The sequence below is a fragment of the Nyctereutes procyonoides genome, unplaced genomic scaffold (genome assembly GCF_905146905.1).
Source record: "Nyctereutes procyonoides isolate TBG_1078 unplaced genomic scaffold, NYPRO_anot_genome, whole genome shotgun sequence".
NCBI lineage: Eukaryota > Metazoa > Chordata > Mammalia > Carnivora > Canidae > Nyctereutes > Nyctereutes procyonoides.
In genome coordinates, this window is record NW_026575034.1 from 23,018,464 (window position 1) to 23,038,821 (window position 20,358).

The 20,358-nt window shown below is 36.9% G+C and overlaps 2 protein-coding genes across 2 annotated transcripts; one reads left to right on the forward strand and one right to left on the reverse strand.

Moving 5' to 3' along the window:
- Positions 1 to 4,644: 4,644 nt before the first annotated feature.
- On the reverse strand, positions 4,645 to 5,595 carry LOC129504941 (olfactory receptor 52A1-like). The gene has a single exon (XM_055317842.1). It carries the CDS (start codon positions 5,593 to 5,595, stop codon positions 4,645 to 4,647), a length of 951 nt encoding a protein of 316 aa, XP_055173817.1.
- A 12,342-nt stretch (positions 5,596 to 17,937) lies between these two features.
- Positions 17,938 to 18,882, forward strand: LOC129504945 (olfactory receptor 52M1-like). Its single transcript, XM_055317845.1, has one exon. The coding sequence runs from the start codon at positions 17,938 to 17,940 to the stop codon at positions 18,880 to 18,882; it is 945 nt and encodes a 314-aa protein (XP_055173820.1).
- Positions 18,883 to 20,358: the final 1,476 nt, after the last annotated feature.

A 20,358-nucleotide genomic window follows, 5' to 3' on the forward strand; every position in this document is an offset into this window, starting at 1 on the left:
TGACTACATTTAGACAATTTCTGAATGAGATTACCTTCTCTTTTTGCAGCACCTCAGCAATGGAAACCAAATGATGGTTTACAAAGTAATTGATGAGCCCAAATGAGGTCTTACAAATATCACATCAAAAAACTTTATAGTAGTGGAGGTGTAGCTGTGAGCACATGGTCATGGCACCCGTTGATCTTCTTACATACCACATGACCCAGAAGTTGTAGGACTAATCAAGTGATGGAACATCCTTAGAGGATGCTACTTAGGTGCCCAGTTTGGAGATGATACCAGCAAAGATTGGGTCTCTTCCTCCAGGACACAGCAAATGTCCTAAATCAGTGGATCGAGGTCTATAATGCCACCAGAGCAGGTAGGGTTTGTTTGTTTGTTTGTTTTCTTTAGAAGTAAACATTATTTCCTTGCTTCTCAAATCTCCCTTTCTTTATACTGAATATGCAGAAGTAAAAGAGCCAGAGGCCCTGCACTTGTGAAATTACATTTTATTAATTTCAAAAACGATTGCATTGTTAGCTATATTTTGAAATGCCCAGTGTATTAATGATCTCAAAAATCATGCTTTTAGATGTAATTTATTCAACATTATAAAACTTCTTAATTACTATTTTCTAAAATTGTTTTCATTATTTCATTTTTTTATTAGACTTTGTTCCTTCTTTAACATATAATGTCTTGAAAATTTTATTATTGTATTTTCATTTTCTCTTTTTAAAAAGTTTATTTTTTAGTAGATATGTAGACAAAAGCATACCTGGTTTGGGCACTGACCTCAATTAATCCAGTATAATAAAAATTTACTTGTTTCAGTATGTTTCTGTGTAAAGTAATAAACTTTAATAATAGAAAAACAGGTATGATAATCATAGCTCTATGCTTAATAACTAATAGTCCTCTGAGTTAATTTCTTTTCTCTAAATTGGGAATGATAAACCCATATCTATTTGAGGCCATATTTTTAAAATATTTTTGTTTATTTATTCATGAGAGACACAGAGAGAGAGAGGCAGAAACATAGGCAGAGGGAGAAGCAGGCTCCGTCTGGGGAGTGTGGTGTAGGACTTGATCCCAGGACCTTGGAATCATGACCTGAGTCAAAAACAGACACTCAACCACTGAGCAACCTAGGTGTATTTGGGGGACCATATTTAAACAAGATCTATATTATGTCATATTTAAACAGTATAATGAATCCAAAGTGCTTTCCTAAGTGTGCTACTGCCTCTTAAGTACTTTGACAAATGCAACTTTGTGTTTTCTAACTCTCCTTTATATCATAGGAAGCCATGTTTCTTTGTCCTTGGGAACTGGGTAACCTCATAGCACAGGCCTTTAAGAAGTTAGGGCAGTAGTAGACCATAAAAGGACAAATAATGGTCATATTAGGGAAAGAGATCTTTGCCAAGGTGTTTGGAAGAAACTCAGATATCAGAAGCTTGCCTCTACGAACTATGGACAATTTGGCCTTGACCACAAACCAATTCAGTTATTTTTTTGTGGAGGTGATCCAAGTTACCATGTTCATTCCGAGCAGGGCAAAGGAAAAGGTTCCTTTGGTATTGACACTTAATTCCAAAGTACTTTCCTAATTCAACTTAATGTAACATAAATAATGTAGTGATTTTGCCTATTTTATTCACATTTCTCTCTGGGCTTTTTTTTTTTTGAAGATTTTATTTATTTATTCATGAGAGACAGAGAAAGACAAGCAGAGGCATAGGCAGAAGGAGAAGCAGGCTCCCTGAGGGGAGCCTGATGCGGGACTTGATCCCAGGATCCCAGGGTCATGACCTGGCCAAAGGCAGATGCTCAACCACTGAGCCACCAGGTGCCCCTATCCCAGTGTTTTACTGTAAGTGTGAATAAGTATTTGTTGAATAAATGTTAGTGATTTGCATAATATAAATGATATAGTTTCTCCTTTCTTTGGAAATCTTCTAACAAGTTCATATAGAACATTTCACATCTGCAAAAAGACCTAGATAAGTTCAAATTTAATGAATTTAAGGATGAGTTCTAACCATTGCTATTGGAAAATTGGTAGAATTTGATTAGTTATAAGTGTCTTTGTTGAGAGTCAAGTTGCTAGTTTGTTAGAATATTGACTTCTTGAATTATTGATTCTATAGCACAATGTATGTGATACATACCTCCACTCCCATATTCTCTTCTTGTAGTGTATTGTTTGGCCTTTCAACTAAAATCTAAAATCTGTGATATACTTTTTTTATATGACGTGATGTTGGTATTAAGATTTAGAGTATTTTTTTCTCCATATAAATATCCAGTTTACTCATCAACACATGTTAAAAAGGAAGAACATTTTTCTCTATTGTACCTTTTGGAAACTTTGCCATACTCAGACAATTGTCCATTCTAGATCTCAGGGTTATTACATTGGTCATTTTTAACATCTTTGCATCAATACCAATTTTCATACTTAATAGACTTTTTTTATGAAACCTAGTGAAGTCTAGTATGAGTAGAGATGTATAGCTTTAGACATTGGAGGACCTGGAAGCATATTACAGTGTAGGTGAAAGACTACATAAAGACAAGTATCCTCTGCTGAAGACACAGAACACTTGGCGTAAATTAAAAGCCTCATGAGGACATGTATTAGTATGTTTGTTTTTCTTAGTTGACACAACCTATCTGGGGCTTTTATTGGCATCTTCTGTACAACCTCTGTTTGAGAAGTTTGGGGAAGTTGTAATTTACACTTAGGACTAAGAAAAAAAATACTTATGGGAAGTCCAAGAACATTCTGAATAACATGATTCTCTTAAATTGGCTTATATCATTGTTATAAAGTCAGTTGCATTTCACAGGGATATTTTGAGATGTGATAATTTTCTACAACACTTTGAGCATTAACCAGCATTACACATTGACCTTGCAATGTGGCTGGCTTAGAGGAAGAGGTCAGATGAATAAATTCAGGATAAGAAGATCCCAGGATGTCTAGACGGGTAAAGCATCCATCTTATGTTGCAGCTCTTCTTGTGACCATGCAAAGAAGAGAGATAATGTGATATGTGATGGGAGCAATTGGCAATCTGGTTGCAGCAGGAATGGCAGCTTTATTGTTTGTGAGTCAGGAATAGTGCCTTACTGGCACAGAACAGTACTGTGCACTATGGTATAAAATAATGTTAGATATTCAAGTGAATGATAAAATCAGCTGATTAACTGGGAAAGATGGTTCAGGCACAGTTGCCCTCACCATGACTGAGTTTCTACTCACATCCAAGGACCCAAATCCAGAGAAAGGATTATGAAAGTTGGAACAAAAGTAAATTTGGCTTGGAGAGAGAATTACCTCCTCCATTTATGGACTATAAAATGGTACTAGACATATCTGAGATAATGTGAATGAAGATGCCTGTGGTATGGATGATGGTTACTGGTTAAACCAAGCCAGTGTACTTGGCTGGAATTGGGAAGGTGTGCCTGTAACCCCACATACCAAAGGGCTACAGGGCTTGGCGTTTATAATACTGGATATGTGTGAGGGTTCCTGCCATGAGATAGGACGAATGCTAAGCTACATGCCAGACTGCAATGTTAGAGCCATAGGAAATAAAACTGAGCACTCAGTGCTGCAGTGACTCATAAATGCCTCAACAGTAGAGCTGTGGATTGGCTCTTACTCCACTACAGCTCTAACTCATGGAGAATCACATAGGAACTCTGCATCTCTCCTTGAGGGATTGAGTTTTTGTAGAACAGCCAGACTTCGAAGGCAGATGCAAAAATGCTGTTGCCAGTGTGACCTGGTGATGTTCTAGGGGCAACAGTGGTGATGTCAGTGTCACCACTATGCATCTGAACAAAAACTTTTTTAGTGACTGTTACACTGGGATATCTATTCTAGAGCCTAACCAATATTCTCTGCTATCACATAGTGATATATATGGGGAATGCAGACATACAAAACTCCTCAAAGTGAAAGACCCTGACTAGGTGTATTTAAAGTTCAAGCTAGTAAATTATGAATGACAGCTTATTTTATAGGTCTTGGCTGTGCATTAAGACAAAATGTCAATAACTATTAGATGCGACAAAAGTAGCACTTGAAGAGAAATCCCAGCTTGAAATGCAAATATTCCAAAAGATGAAAGTTTGAAAATCAGTATCAAAAAGTAAAAGAGAGCAACCTGGGTGGCTCAGTGGTTTAGTGCTGCCTTCGGTCCGGGGAGTGATCCTGGAGACCTGGGATTGAGTCCCATGTCATGCTCCCTACATGGAGCCTGCTTCTCCCTCTGCCTCTCTCTCTGCCTCTCTCTCTCTCTTTCTCTGTGTGTGTGTGTGTGTGTGTTGGTGTGTGTGTCTCTCATGAGTAAATAAAATATTTTTTAAAAAAAGTAAAAGAATTGCAAATGAAACAAATAAAAAGGAAGTGCATTGATAAAGATGAAATTAGAATTAAAATGAATAGAAATAATAGCAGTCTTAACCTGAATAGATCTTTCACAAACTACCTGTAGTTTGTGAAATAAAAGTCTTTTCATAAATGCCTTTATGTTTGGGCATATTGAAGTAAAGCCCCCAATAATGAACACCCAGAGTTCAACCTGTCTCCATCCCTGGGAAGTAAAAGTATTCTGCCCATGAGCATAACCACTTAATAGTTTACTGCCGGGATTGACAATTCAGAAAAAAAATCTGTGCCACACGTTTACGAATCACCTTGTTTTTTACACCATAGACGATAGGGTTGAGTGCAGGTGGCACAAGCAGGTAGATGGTAGACAGAAGAATGTGGGTAGGGGGAGCAACATGTCCAAAACGGTGGCTGAAGAAGGAGAAGAAGGCAAGAATATAAAATTCAAGGAAAACAAAAATGTGAGCTGTACATGTATTAAATGCTTTGAGCCGAGCCTCCTTTTGATGTAGACGGAAAACAGCCTGGAAAATAAGAATGTAAGAAATAATAATAAAAATCATGTCAAACCCCAGTATTGTAAAACCTACAAGGAGACCACATGTTTTATTGACTCGGATATCTTCTGCAGCTAGCTTGACCACAGCCATGTGCTCACAGTAAGAGTGAGCAATCACAATGGAATGGAAAAAGTGTAGTCTTTTGATTAAAACAGGTAGAATGCCAACGAGCACCATTGCCCGAATTGCCACAACTAGCACCAAAGTAACCAAGATGAAAGGAGTGAGGATGGATGTGTGCCTCAGTGGATCACAGATGGCAACATAGCGGTCAAAGGCCATGGCCAACAGGATGCCAGATTCCATGCCTTGCAAGGAATGGATGAAGAAAAGCTGGGCTAAGCAAGCATCAAAAGCCATGGAACGGGAGCCAAACCAGAAGATGGCCAACATCTTGGGAGCAATAGCTACACAGAGTCCTATGTCAGTGGCTGCCAGCACTGCCAGGAAGATATACATGGGTTGATGCAAGCTGCGTTCTGCAGGAATGATGATCAGTAAAATGATGTTTCCCAGAAAAGCCACCACACATACTACAAAGAAGGAAAATCCAATCCAAAACTGCACATGCTCTAGTCCAGGGATCCCAATTAGCATCACTGTTGTGGGGTCCAGATATGACATGTTAATGGATGCCATGGAAGTTTGTGCTCTCTCTTCTCATCACTAATTCTCAATCCTGCAGAAAGAGAATGGGAGTGAGAAGTGAAGAGGACACAAACCCCACTATCATTCAGACATATTGATCCTTGAAGAAATAAGTTTAGGCTTTGGGTTACAGTTTGGCTGGATTATTCAGAGGTTCTGTGCTAACACAGCAGTAGCAAACAATCCTACAAAACTTCTGCTAGAGGGCAGCCCAGGTGGCTCAGTGGTTTAGCACCTTCTTCGGCCTAGGGCGTGATCCTGGAGACTGGGATTGAGTCCCACGTCGAGCTCCCTGCATGGAGCCTGCTTCTCCCTCTGCCTGTGTCTCTGCCTCTCTCTCTCAATCTCTCTGTCTCTCATGAATAAATGAATAAATATTTTTTTAAAAACTGCTTTCTTTGTGGAAATGGAAACCATGAGTCTGAGAATACTGATCTTTTGCATTTTCTATGACCTCTAGGCTGGGCTGTTTGAGACACCTACAGTAGGCTTTCCTTCTTTATTTACATGTGGATGTCAGCCCAGTTTTGCTGCAAATGAAGATTCCATCCAGGCATCTTGTGGACATAGAAGAACCCCATTTCTGTTGCCCCATGTGGATGAGTACATAGTTTATGCAAGCCTTCATCCTCAATCAGTATTACTCCTGGTCCAAGGAAGCAGGTTATATATCCCTGAATCTGTGGCATTGGTTCTCATGTGGGGATTGGTAGGAGGTAGTTTAGCCATCTTGCATTCACTCAGTGTTCATTATAAAGACATTGAATAAGTCACTGCTTGACAGGACATTAAGTGTGGCCCTTCAAGGAAATTTGAAGAACGTGGTCTGTTTCAAAGGCAGCCAGGGATGGGCAGTTCTCTGAATAAATTAAGTTCACTTAAATTTAAAGTGGATTTGTTGAAAGGAATAGGGAGAGTGGAATATGGAGGATGTTTTTTACAGAGTCTTAGAAAATTAGTGAAAGAATACAGAGGGACATTTTAGGAAGAGTAACAACTAAAAATAGGTTAGGATAGATATAGTCAGAAGCAGAACTTAGCCAATTTAGAGATGCCATACTGCTGGATGAGCATGATGTTCACTCTCCACAGGTTAAATATCAGTGGATTACTTGGTAAAGTTGAATATCTTCTGGTTTCCACAATAAGGATACTACTTTATTCTCAGTAATTTTACACTGTACTATGATAGTGTATTCTATACACTATACTATTGTTAATTAGCTGTGGTTTGAATCCTGAAGCGCCTTTGAGTATAATGAGCTAATCTTATATCTCCCTAGGTTTATACTTTTTTATTGAATTGACCTGATTTCTCTTTAATGGAATCCAAAATCACAATTAAGCAGTTCATTTTTTGTTTCCCAGTAGTATCTACTGCATTAATTATTCTCTAATATTTAAACCAGTTCTTGTTTTACTCCAGTCTTTCCATGTCAACACGCTGACTGAAATAACTCTCACAAAATATTTTCCTCTGATTTGGTAACATCCATTCACCCTAGAAATGGAGCCTTTTATGTATAGCAATAGAACTCTTCTGTTTTTTATTGGGGCAGTCGCTTGAAAATAGTCATATAAATAGCTGCCTCAGGGTCACTTAAAGTACATGTGTGGAAGCATCAAAGGAATTTTTGATACAATAATTATTACATTAATGAAAAATAATTAATGGAGAGACACCGAGTTCTCTTTGCTTGTTTTCCAACAGTAAAACTAATGATCAGACTATAGTCAAAATAGTCATAAGACATTGACTAAAGCAATAAATATTGTGAAAAATAATTTCCTTTGATGTTTGTTATATTTGGATATATGTGGTGGAAGAACTAATGGAATATGTGGAAGACTTTGCCAATAGTTATGAAAGTGAGTTGCCAGATGATAGAAGCTAAGAGAGAAAGAAATCTCAAAATCTAAGTAAATAGGTATCTCCTAAATAATTGTTCAATATCTGGCTGATATTGTAAAGGCAAAAATAAATATTGTACTTAGCTCTATGTAACTTGATGATAATGCCTTTATATCGGAGTATTTATCTAGAAATCAGCAAGCGGTTAAATTCAAAGCTTTGAAACTCTGAAAGATGAGCCTCTCACCACACACATACATTTACCTTTTATGGAATCCTGCTAGTTACCTTACTTATCACCCACAGTTTACCCATCTGTAAATTAACAACAATTACTTTACTTACCCCATTACTAAATGAGATCATATAGAGAGTACATCAGTGGTTGGCATAGTTCACATATTTTCCATAGCAGTTTATGAAAATATGTTATTTTGTCAAGACAAAAACAGGCTGCATAATATGGAGGAGACAAGAAAAAAACACACAGAAGTCAGTGAAAACTTGTTGATGATAGAAATGAAAAAAATTACCACAAGATGAAAATTCCAGAGCTAAAGAGCTTCCTTCCATCTTCCAGTATATAACTTGACCACAGCCAAAATAAGATGATGTCCCAACTACTTTGCAGATTTCCATGCAGTTAAATAATGTCATATGATTTTTACAAAATCTTTGTAACAATTACTCCTTTACAGACTTTGTAAGTTAGTAGGAATAAAATGAGATAAGGCCAGTGCATCTGAATTACGTTAAGTACAATTATTACAGGAAACAATAAGTGCATGGATTTGATGAGTCTTATCTTTCAAATAACATAAATGCTATCATAAAAGGGATTGACTCAATCTTAGTTACTGAGTAGAAAAGAAAAAAAATTTATTTATTTACTAGGCATAGAGAGAGAGAGAGAGAGAGAGAGAGAGAGAGAGAGAGGCAGAGACACAGGAGGAAGGAGAAGCAGACTCCATGCTAGGAGCCTGACGTGGGACTCGATCCCAGGACTCCAGAATCCCACCCTGGGCCAAAGGCAGGCGCTAAACCACTGAGCCACCCAGGGATCCCCAAGAAAGAAAGGTTTTAATAAATGATCTCCAGCAGAGGCAAGAGGTCAGAAAGGAGGTTTAAGTATCCTTTCCTCCATCATAAAGAGGACTAAGATGATGTATAAATGGATCAGACACTAAAGCTTTTCATAGCCTACAATTTTCCTGTATTTCTTATCCTTTCTGTATCACTCAAACACCCCACATCTCCACAGACATAGGTCGTTGGTTGTCTCATCCTTTTTTATTTTCAGTGAACTGAAAACGTTACAGTTAATAGGTATCCAGGTGACTGGATTCCAGAATCATGAAAACCACTTTGATGTATCATAAATTATTAGAGGGCCAGAAATAGAAGATGGGACTGAATTATCTGCAAAATTCTTTCAATATAAATTATATTAGATTTACAATAATCTAAGCTCCCCTCCCCATTCTCTTTTTCTTGATGAAAAACTCTAAATACAGAGAAAAATATAACATGGCAATGGATAGAAAAATTAATGACCAAAGCAGGAGTGAGAAAAGTTAGTCTATTCATTCTCTCCTAAAATATAACCCATTATAGCCCTTTAGTCACACCCAGTTCCCAAACTGTAGAGGAAAACCTTACCTGGATAGAGCTGAGGGCTGATTTGCCATCTGAGTAGGTGAGTTGCATCTTTGTTCCCACCAACATTTCCAGCAGAGGTGGATATTAAAGAAAAGGTTACTAGGCCTTCCTGGGTGCTTGGGCTGATCCCAGAGCATCATTACGTTCCCAATCCCCAGAGTGTCATTATCTTTCTGATCCCCCAGCTTCCTTTCCCCCCCCCCAGCTTCCTTCCCAGGAGTGGGTTGGACTGGCCCTGCAACATAAGGCCAGAGAGTTTTCTGAATTCTAGAAGGAAGAAGTCTGCCTGGATGGAGAATTGGGAACACTGATCTTGGGTTAGGTTTAGAGAAATTTGAGCATGAGCTCATGAGGAGTGAAATCACCAGAATGTGAGAAATGGAGATTTCTTAAGATGTAGAAATAAAACAGAAGTATGTTTTCATCCTCTGTTACCTGACAGGACCTATAGATGAAGTAGTATAGTAGTTACTATTGTGTTGATCAATATTATAGTAATCTTGCTCCACCAGCTCCCTCTTTTCCCACTAATACTACATATTACTCCTGTTTCTCCTTCATCTCCTCCTTTTCTTCTTTATCCTCCTATGAAGAATGTCATTCCTGTTGCCTAGTATTTCATAGTAATTTTCAGCTTCAAATGAACTTTAAGTATTTTTTTTTCTTATGGACCACATTCTTCAAGCTCCCCATGGTCATTGAAATATTCAGTAATTCATCATCTCTCCTCTATTTTTTGAAAGGTGATGGAACCTTTCAGCAAAACCTCCCAGATGACAAGTTTTATAGCTTATTATCAGTAATGGGTTATCCCTCTCAGAATATGGAGGATATTTCATATGTCAGCTGCTTTCTGACCCAGCGTTTTAGTAGGAAAATCATTAGGTAACTGATGGCAAAATGGGGGCAAATTGCCTTTCTCTAGCAAGCCTGTAGGTTACTGGCTTTTAGATTATGGTAACCAAGAGGGCTAGGGATTTCCACCTAGATGTCTTTCTTCTGAGTGAGGCTCAACTGTTTGACACTCTGTATCTTCATGTGATATCATCACCAGTTTGTTTATTCACTTACGTACTTACTTTTTTAGTATTAAGTTGTTAGTATTTGTCCAATCTCAGAATTATTAGTTCAACTTCAGTACACATACAGAATAAGTTTGGTCTGTGAAGAGGAAAAGAAAATGTTTTCATGCACCATCATTATTATCTTTCATTGGTTTTTCCTGTTTTTTCTTCTTCCAGGTTTCCTCAGGAATTTATTCTAAGGGCTGACATCTCTCCCTTTTGCTACCTCCTTATCTCACTTTCTTTTCTCTACATCACTCAGATTATTTACCACTTTATTCTTTGACATAGGTCTTGTCTTTCAATTCTTTCTTTTTTTCCTTCTTTCTCTCTCTTTTTATGTCTGTCTCACTCAGTTTTCTCAAAGGGTCTCAATCAGTTGTCTGTTCTTTTTGGAGTACCTCCCTTTCATATGCATATATAAATGTGAAATTCTCATCAAGAGAATACAAACTTTAGCAGAGAAATATTTTAGACTTTCCTTATTATATTTTATAACTTAGTTCTTGAAATAACAGTTTATATCCATGTTTTTTCCTGTTCAGGTCCTATATTAATATGTCTTAATCTTCCTTCTTTCTACTTGATTTTTTGTTGTTGTTGCAAAGAAATACACATATCTACAAAAATCAGTTTTACTACTTGGTATTTACTAAAAAGAAACAGATAAGTCCGCAATAAGACTTGCATAATAATTTACAGCCCTGGCAACCCAAATGTACATCAAAGGATGAGTCTTAATTATTCTTTTCACTGAGATTTAACATGTGTATGCTACTGAGTAACCATTACCCAACATAAGATACAGAAAATTTTCAGTACCTCAGAGTTCCCTCATGCCAACTTCCAGTCATTTTCCTAAGTCCCTCTTCCCTCCAAGCAACTATTTCTTGTTTTTTTTTTTATTACCACAGATTACTTTTACCTGTTCTTAGATTGCATTTGAGGGTTATTCCGTAATTTGAAAATAATGGAGTTTCAAGCAGAGAGATGGATTTGGCAAAGGAAGAGTCTTGAAACAATGGTTGTGGGTATCTATACACATTTAAATATTATTATGGTTCAAAACTTGATATGGAATATTGTGGGAGATAAAGAAGAAAGTATGTGTGTATATGCACACCTATACATATGTAAAAATGTAAGTATAGATTACATTCAAATGTAAATATGTGCATACACATATGTATACACAAACCTGCTTGTCTAGATGTATCTCCCACAATAATCCACATAATGTTTTAAACACTAAAATATTTAAATATGTGTATGGATTTGAGAGGAAATGCTTTAGGAAGGAATTGAGAGTTAAGAGTTAAAGAGTTTGGTATCATTTAAGCAAGAAATAATGGAACATTTCCTTGAATCTACTGTATCAATAGGATGTAGTAGAATCCTCCTTTTATTTCTTGATGTTTCGTGGATATTTTGCCTTTTCACTGCTTACCTCCTCCATATTGTCTATGCAATGCTCTCTAGATTTCTGAGTCACCAGATGAATGTATACATTGTCCATAACTATTTTTAAGATGTTTTATTTATTCATGAGACACACACACACACACACACAGAGGCAGAGACACAGGCAGAGGGAGAAGCAGGCTCCATGCAGGGAGCCTGACGTGGGACTCGATCCTGGTTCTCCAGGATCAGTCCCTGGGCTGAAGACAGCACTAAACCACTTAGCCACCTGGGCTGCCCTGTGCATAACTATTATCTATGCCTGTACTGGTGTCACTTTAAACAGAGATCTCTTTTACCGGATACAGAGAGCTGTCATGAGGAAGGAGCCACCATGTTCAACCATGCTCTGTGGACACAAATAGGTCTTTCATGCTGTTAAAAGACTTGATCTCTGTTGTCAAAACTATAATTCAGATAAGCTCTTTTAATGAAGTAGCGTACCTGGGGTAGTGAGCTTTCGTTGTGGGCCAGACACTTAAGGCTCCTATAACTACATCTCTTTTCTCTACATAGTTGGAAAATTACTTATTTCAAAATTGATTACGAAACCTTTGTTTTCAAGTTGGGAAGCATGTATATTAATTAATACTGAGTGGATATATACAGATAGATTTGCATATACATAAACAAATGCATATATGTATATCTGAATACTTTGACTTCAGTATATAATGTAATATTAGCCATTTATCTCTGTTTTTAGAAGATGTGAAATGAGTTCTCACTAAAAAACTTAGGCATTGAGGGGAACAAACAACAATAATATGGGGCAATGTAGGTGGGTTGGAGCTCTCTACTACAATGCTTAGCACATCTGATGGAAAGTCAACTGAAGATGAACATAACAAGAGTAAATCCCAGACTCCATCACTACTAGTTTTTACTAGTGATAGTTTTACTATTATTAGTAAAGAGTTTTAAGTTTTACCAGTGAATAGCTTTAAGTTTTTCAATTTATTAATGGTAATTGTTAGACCTAATAAATATAGTTGCATAGTACCAAATTAATACACATAAGCTAGTTGTGTTTTGATATACAGATAATGAACTATCTGGAAAAGAAACTAAGAAAACAATCCCATTCAAAACAGCAGCAGAATAAAATACATGAGTAAACTTGACCAAAGACATAATAGACTGGTACACTGAAAATTATAAAACGCTGGTGAAGGAAATTAAAGATGATTGGAAATAAATCATATTTATTGAGTGGAGGAATTTATATTGTTAAAATTTCTGTGCTATCCAAAGTGGTCTATAGATTCATTGTGATCCTTATCAAAATCTCAATGGCATTATTACAGAAATAGAAAAAAAACCACTAAACTTACACTGAACCACAAAGGACCTCTAATAGTGAAAACTATCTTGATCAAGAACAAAGCTGGAGGCATCACACGTCCTGGTTTCAAAATATATTACAAAGCTACAGTAATCAAAACAGTATGATACTGGAATGGAAGCAGAGGACTAGATCCATAAATCCTGAATACACAACCCTGAAGTAAATCTATCCATCTATAATCAGCTGGTCTTCTACAAGGATGCTAAAACAATGGAAAGACAGTAGCCTCTCCAATAAATAAATGGTGTTGGGAAAACTGGATATCCACATGCAGAAGAATGCAATTATATCCTTATCTCACATCACTCACAAACAAGAACTCAAAATGGAAGGCTCAAAAGAAACACCTGAAAACATAAAAGTCCTTGACGAAAACACTGGGAAAAATCTTCTTGCCATTGGTCTAAGTAATGATTTTTCAGATATATAACATCATAGCATAGGCAACAAAAACAAAAGTATATGAGTGGAATTGCATCAAACTAAAAAGCTTCTGCACAGCAAAAGAAACACTCGACAAAGCAAAAAGAGTAGGAGGACGGATTTGCAAGCCAGGTAGTTCGTTAGGGCCCAATATCTAAAGTATTTGAGGAATTCATACTACTTAGTAGCCAAAAAAAACTCCGAATAACCCCATCACAAAATGGGCAAAGGACTTGAAGAGACATTTCTCAAAAGAAGGCATGAAAATGTCCAACATGTATATGAAAAGGTGCTGAACTTCACTCCTCCTCGAGGAAATGCAAAGCAAAACCATAGAAAGATATCACCTCACACACCTAGGATGACTGGTATCAAAAATACAAGAGATATGTGTTGGAGATAATGTAGAGAACCCTTATATGCTGTTGGTGGGAGTGTTAGTACAGCCATGGTGGAACCCAGTATGGGGTCCTCAAAAATGAAAACACAAAGCAAAACTACAATGTGATCCAGCAATTCTACTTTTGGTTATACATCCAAAGGAAATAAAACCATTATTACTTGTTTTTGGTTGGAATTAAATTCAGTTAATCAGAGGAGTAAAGAATATATTATTGGCCTTTTTAGTCTCCTTCAGGATTTCAGGTCCCATTAAGTGGTTGACAGATTAAAAGGTATTGTATTATTGAAGGATGGCTACATCTGGAATTAACACCTGAGGATATTCACAGGCAAAATACGAGGCCTGTTAATGTAGCCTGTCAATCATTACCAAGTATACAAACCATTCTCCCATCTGGCAATGACTCTATAGGGACCAGTTTGTGTCAAATGCTATTTTTTTTAATGCTGTTCTTGCTTATCCTCTGAGAATATTTCGTTGAAGCTGCTACATATAGAAGCTACATCTTTGGATTGCTTGTTAGTTCTGAATCAATTTCTTGTATGAGCTAATTAGCATAGTATCAGTGTAGAGAAGGGTAGAGAAAAGGCTAGCCTGAGTGATCTCAGTAAAATTTTTTAGGACATGAGGACTCCTCCAAACACCACCTTTTTATTTTCTGAATCACAGATTCAATGAAGGAGAAATAAATCTTTAAGCTAAGGAAGTAAACATTTTGTATTCTCAATGGATGAAATAGTTAAAGAGCCAGATTTTAGGAGGCAGAGATCTTTTTTAAGGATATCATAGGAATGAAGATTATCTCTCTTGAAATTATTTTTATATTACATGACTTACCTGAAGGAATACAGTATAGGTAACAAAAATATGGATACATTGTGACATCTGGATTTACATACAGGTTGGTATTTTCAAGAGGATGTCATCATAGTGATCAAATCATGTATGCTTCTCGAGAAAAAGTATTTTTTGAAACCAATGTGTATATCCTTCTGTGCAGTTTTCCTTTCCAATGTTCTGTATTGTATTTATGCTTTCTACATGTATATTGAACACCTAATAAGTTAAAGCCAGTGATCTAAACACTGGATTATAAAATTCCCTGTAGGTTATACAATGTATGTATATATGTGTGTATTTTTCACCCACAGAATCTTACCTAATCTGAACTCTTTGAGCCCAGACTACAAAAGATTTAAATTCATTATGTCATGATTGCCCTTCCTAAAGGAACTTTGTGATTTTTTCCATATATATATATATATATATATATATATATATATATATATATCACTGTCTATCTATGAACCTATCTCATCTATATTACCTATATAGATGAGATAGATTCCCAAGACCAGATGTCATATGTTGTTCAGATTCCTCACTAAATGAAACTTATCCTGAGTCGCAAAACTTAGTGCATTGCTATCATTTCTATAGAATTCATTCCCACTCATGATAATCCACTGCCTTACAAATTACTTCTTTACAATCTGTTCATCAGATAAATAATTCAAAAATCTATATCTATACCGTTCAAGAGTTTTTCACAAGAGGAAAACATGGGGTTAGTAAGTGTTGAAGCCTAGGAAACAATCCTTCAGTTAGGGATATTTGGAGAGTTTAAGTGTGTTTTCATGGTTCTGGTAAGCTTATGAAAGGATAACCATGTATGCTTTTTATGAGTACACACTGTATTTATGAGGACCTGTTTGAAACATAGGAAAAACAGATTTCCTCTTTAAGAGTTGCTGGCAGTACTACTCAGTGTCAGTGCCTCCATAGGAGATGGGGGAGAACAGAAAACAAGTAAAGGAGGGTTTCTCTACAACCAAACAATTTGCAGCAATCTAAGAGTCTTTCTCTTCTTTAATCCTCCCAGCCCCTGTCTCCTCACTCAGCCCTTTATCTGGGGACGTCCCCATGGCTTCTCTGTCATGGAGGCACATTTTTTCCTGTGGAACTGTGAAAAGTATAAAGGACTATCCTTTATTCAGTACTTGATATTTTGGACATCTTTTGACCAATTTAACAGGCCAGTAAATGACTGCTCTGCATGTATCAGAATGTGGTTTTATGGATGAATAAATGAGGGAGGACCAGAAGGGTCCATCTCTATAGTGTTAAGTCTGAAACATTGAGTATTGGAAGGTAGTGAATGACTTTAAGGTTAAGAAATATGTTGTTTCTGTGTGTGTGTGTGTGTGTGTGTGATCCTTATCAATATATGTGTTGGAAGAACATATAATATTTCTATTTAAAGGGTACATGATAGAAAAAAAAACAACAGGAAAAAAGGTGGCATATACTATGCTTCATGTTAGTCACATATGGAGTGTGACAAATGAGATCTGGAAGGTATGAAATACATTATTCTTATTTAAGAAGCAATCCCAAAGATGTACATGTCATGTTACTATTTAGAAATATTTCAAGTGATGTCACACTCTTACTACATGAAATCCTCCAAGTTTTTGTTATCCAAATTTAATAAGTAACTCTGAAAGCTTGAGTGGCTGGATTGTAACTTTCTTCCTCTCAAATCAGGAGAAGGGATCATTTACTTCTACCCCCTACATCACATAGTGTGTGGGTTGTGCAATCTTCTGCCTAAAACAAGAATCCCCCCAATAACTCCATGAAAGTGTCACAAGGTTTCTGCTTGCTCATTTATACTTACTGAAGGGAAATACTGATTGAGAAATTAAAGAGGAAAATTGCAAGTCTTGCACCCCCCAACACAGTCTCTGGTTACCACTGTTATGGAAGCAACCCAAAGAAGTTAAAACCCAAAATGGCTTTGGGAGGCACTTCTACATTCTGAGGAGTAATATTCTGCATTATTCACCTTGGGGAATCTGAAGTATACTTTTTCGTAGAGTCTAACTTATCATTAGTCATAAATATACAGTTTAAATATTAACTGCACTTACCATATTTGAAACTGAATTTGACACTTGTAAAAGAATAACTATGTGAGAGACATACTTTTCAGACAGGAACCAATAGGAAGGAGGAGAAAGGAAAAATAAACACAGTAATAAATGATAAGGAGAACTACAGTGAGCAATAGATGAAAATATACCAAGTCAGGTTATGTACAACATACAATCGATGCAAAATTAGATCTTTTGCAGAAAGTTCTTAAGAAAACAAAGCAGAGGGGATCCCTTGGTAGCTCAGGGGTTTAGCATCCACCTATGGCACAGGGCTTGATCCTGGAGTCCCGGTATTGAGTCCCACATCGGGCTCCCTGTATGGACCCTGCTTCTCCCTTTGCCTGTGTCTCTGCCTCTCTCTTTCTTTGTGTCTCTCATGAATAAAATAAATAAAATATTTAAAAAACAAAGAAAACAAAGCATAGAATTTTAGAATATTCTCAAGACAGTTATTTATACATCTGATGTTTTTCTAAAACAGGCAGAAGAAAAGGGAAAATATGAAGAAGCTATTAATGTAGAGAAATTGTGCTTCAACTCCTACTACTTTCTCCTTTGACATATAAGTTCCCCAAACATGTGCATTTTTGTCTGTTTCTTTGTTTTCCTGTTTCAGAACAGTTTTTCTTGCAATTTTCATTCCCAGAATGTGTAATATCTCAGGCTCTGTAGGCTTGAGCTCAGTCATTCAGATATCAACTTGAATATGGCATTCTCATCACCCACACATATCACTCGTTGTCTATCATATTCTGATGTTTTCCTCATGGAGTGTAACCTCCAGGAGAGGATCTGATCTGTGCCTTACTTTACTCTCAGTGCCTGGAGTGTGTTTTGTCACACCACAACTGCTTACTGAACAGTTGTTGAATTAAGTACGATTGAATAGACAAGGACTATTTTATGGAAATGAATGGTTACAGAAACTTATATGCCCCTGTGAAAATATGAAATGACATATGAATTAGTCTTCTGTATTTTCAAGTACAGTATTTTATATGATGTTACAAATTTGATTATTCTGATCCTAGTGAATTTAAATACACCTGATTATGAATTGGAATTGTTTTGAACATAAGGATCTTCTTGAACTGAATCTCCACATTTTGAGCACCTGGTTTGATAATCTGTCATAGCAGCTTCATCTTCGGAAGTAGTGACAAACAGCAAAGGGAAATAACATTATGCCTCCTCTCAACACCTCTCGTCCCTTTCCTGTCACCTTCTTGCTGATGGGCATCCCAGGACTAGAGCACCTGCATGTATGGATTGGGATCCCCTTCTGCTCCATGTACGTGGTGGCTGTGGTGGGGAATGTGACCATCCTGGCCGTGGTGAGGGCAGAGCGAAGTCTCCATGAGCCTATGTTCTTCTTTCTCTGCATGCTCTCCATCACCGACCTGGTCCTCTCCACATCCACGCTGCCCCGCATGCTCTGTCTCTTCTGGCTTGGAGCCCATGACATTGCCTTTGATGCCTGCCTGGCTCAAATGTTCTTCATTCATAGCTTTACTGCGATGGAATCGGGCTTTTTCCTGGCCATGGCCTTTGACCGTTATGTGGCCATTTGTGATCCACTGCGCCATACCACGATTCTCACCCATGCTCGCATTGCCAAAATGGGAGCTTCTGTGGTACTCCGGGGAGTGGCCTTCTTTTCCCCACATCCCATCCTGCTCAAACAGCTGCCCTACTGCAGAACACGAATCATTGCCCACACCTACTGTGAGTTCATGGCTGTGGTGAAGCTGGCGTGTGTGGACACAGGAGCCACCACTCGTTATAGCCTCAGTGTGGCTTCTATCATTGGCTCGTGTGATGCCATTCTCACTGTTGTATCCTATGCCTTCATCCTCCGCTCTGTGTTCAGCCTGCCATCCCGAGAAGCTGGCTTTAAGGCTTTGGGCACATGTGGATCACATGTCTGTGTTATTCTTGTGTTCTATTCCACAGCTGGTTTTTCCATTTTCACTCACCGTTTTGGGAAGAATGTGCCTGCACACATCCATATTTTTATTGCAAATATGTACCTTTTGGTGCCCCCTTTTCTCAACCCCATTGTGTATGGAGTAAGGACCAAGAAGATACGGGAGCATGTTCTTAGAGTGCTAAAGGTCAATGTTGCCTGATATCAGTTGGATCAATAAAAGAAGTGGTTCAAGATATATAGCAATACAAAGAGATGATGTGGGAAAATAATTAACTGTCTCATTCCCACACACTGAATTCCATTTACCACCTAAAAGTTATTATTTACCAGATGTCTAGAATTTCTAAGAATACTAACTCAACAGATTATTTTATCTTTTCCATTTAGTAAAAATTGGTGAATTTGTTCATTTTATTCTGAGTATGTATCTTTCAGAGGGCATTATAATAGAGAATAAAGGAGTAGAAGGAGAAAAAAAAATATGTAGATACTTATAAAAGAAAAGAAGAGTTCTCTGAGATCTATATGCTGAATTTAATAGTCAGTTTGAAAGAATATTGAGCCAAGATAATGAATAGACTAATAATACACAGAGACTTAAAATGTAATTAAGAGGAACTGATCACCTAGTTAAGGAAAACAAAAACTTAAAAATAAGAATTAAATCCATAAACATGTATTTGTGTGAAGGTGCCAACATTCATATTGGTAGATATTATATGATTTTATATTGGTAGAGCTTAAATGATTTCTAGAGCAATTTTGATAGACACAAAATGTGCTTCATAAAACAATATCCTGGATTCTACTGATTGCTAAAGTGTAGTTCATGTATTTCAAATTTGATATGAGTTAAAACTATCAGACCACCAGGCTGCTATGTGTATTGAATCTTCCTCATTGATGAGTTGACTTTGAGCCCAGTACTAAGACACAAAATATGAAATCTCTTAACAAAGTAACATTTTCCCCCTCTTTATTGCCCCAATACCTAAGATTAGCTTCTTTTTTTCTTCATTTTCCTCATATTTCACTATGAGTTTCTCATCATTTACAAATATTATTTAAGAACTAGGAGGTGTTTCTTTTCCTGGCAGCCATCTGATAAAGGATGTTTGATATTTGCACTGTGAAACTTTTTTTCACTCCTTGCTTATTAATCCTAGGAACTTACAACCATAGCTAAACACAAAGACTGATATCTCTGCATTCACCAATACTAACTATAAGTAAAGTATAAATGTTTCTATTTTGGAAAATTAGGTATATTTAGCATGATTCCCTTGACATAAGGGATTCAGAATTGTGATCAATTTAAGGGCTATACTAATAAATTCAATTTGAACATGGTAGGTTTGAGATTCACATAGAATACTGAATTGTATATGTCCTAAGGGAGAATATCTTAGTTAAGTAAATATTCACATGTCTTCAACATATAAGTGGTGATGATGGTCTGGTCTATTATGAGTAAATTCACTCAAGAAGCAATTGTATGATGAAGAAAATAGAAAATCTGAAAAATGCTGAATTTTTTTCTCCATGTCCATTTACCTACATTTGCCTGAGATATTCTTAGTTTATAGCTGTTGTGCTATGTTAATTACCAAATGTGCCCTTTTACAATATTTTCTTTATCCTCTCAGATAATGTAAGTGTGTTCCATTTGTCATTA

Bases quoted from the DNA above. Each gene is read 5' to 3' on its own strand.
- LOC129504941 (XM_055317842.1), bottom strand. From the start codon at position 5,595: ATGGCATCCATTAACATGTCATATCTGGACCCCACAACAGTGATGCTA.
- LOC129504945 (XM_055317845.1), top strand. From the start codon at position 17,938: ATGCCTCCTCTCAACACCTCTCGTCCCTTTCCTGTCACCTTCTTGCTG.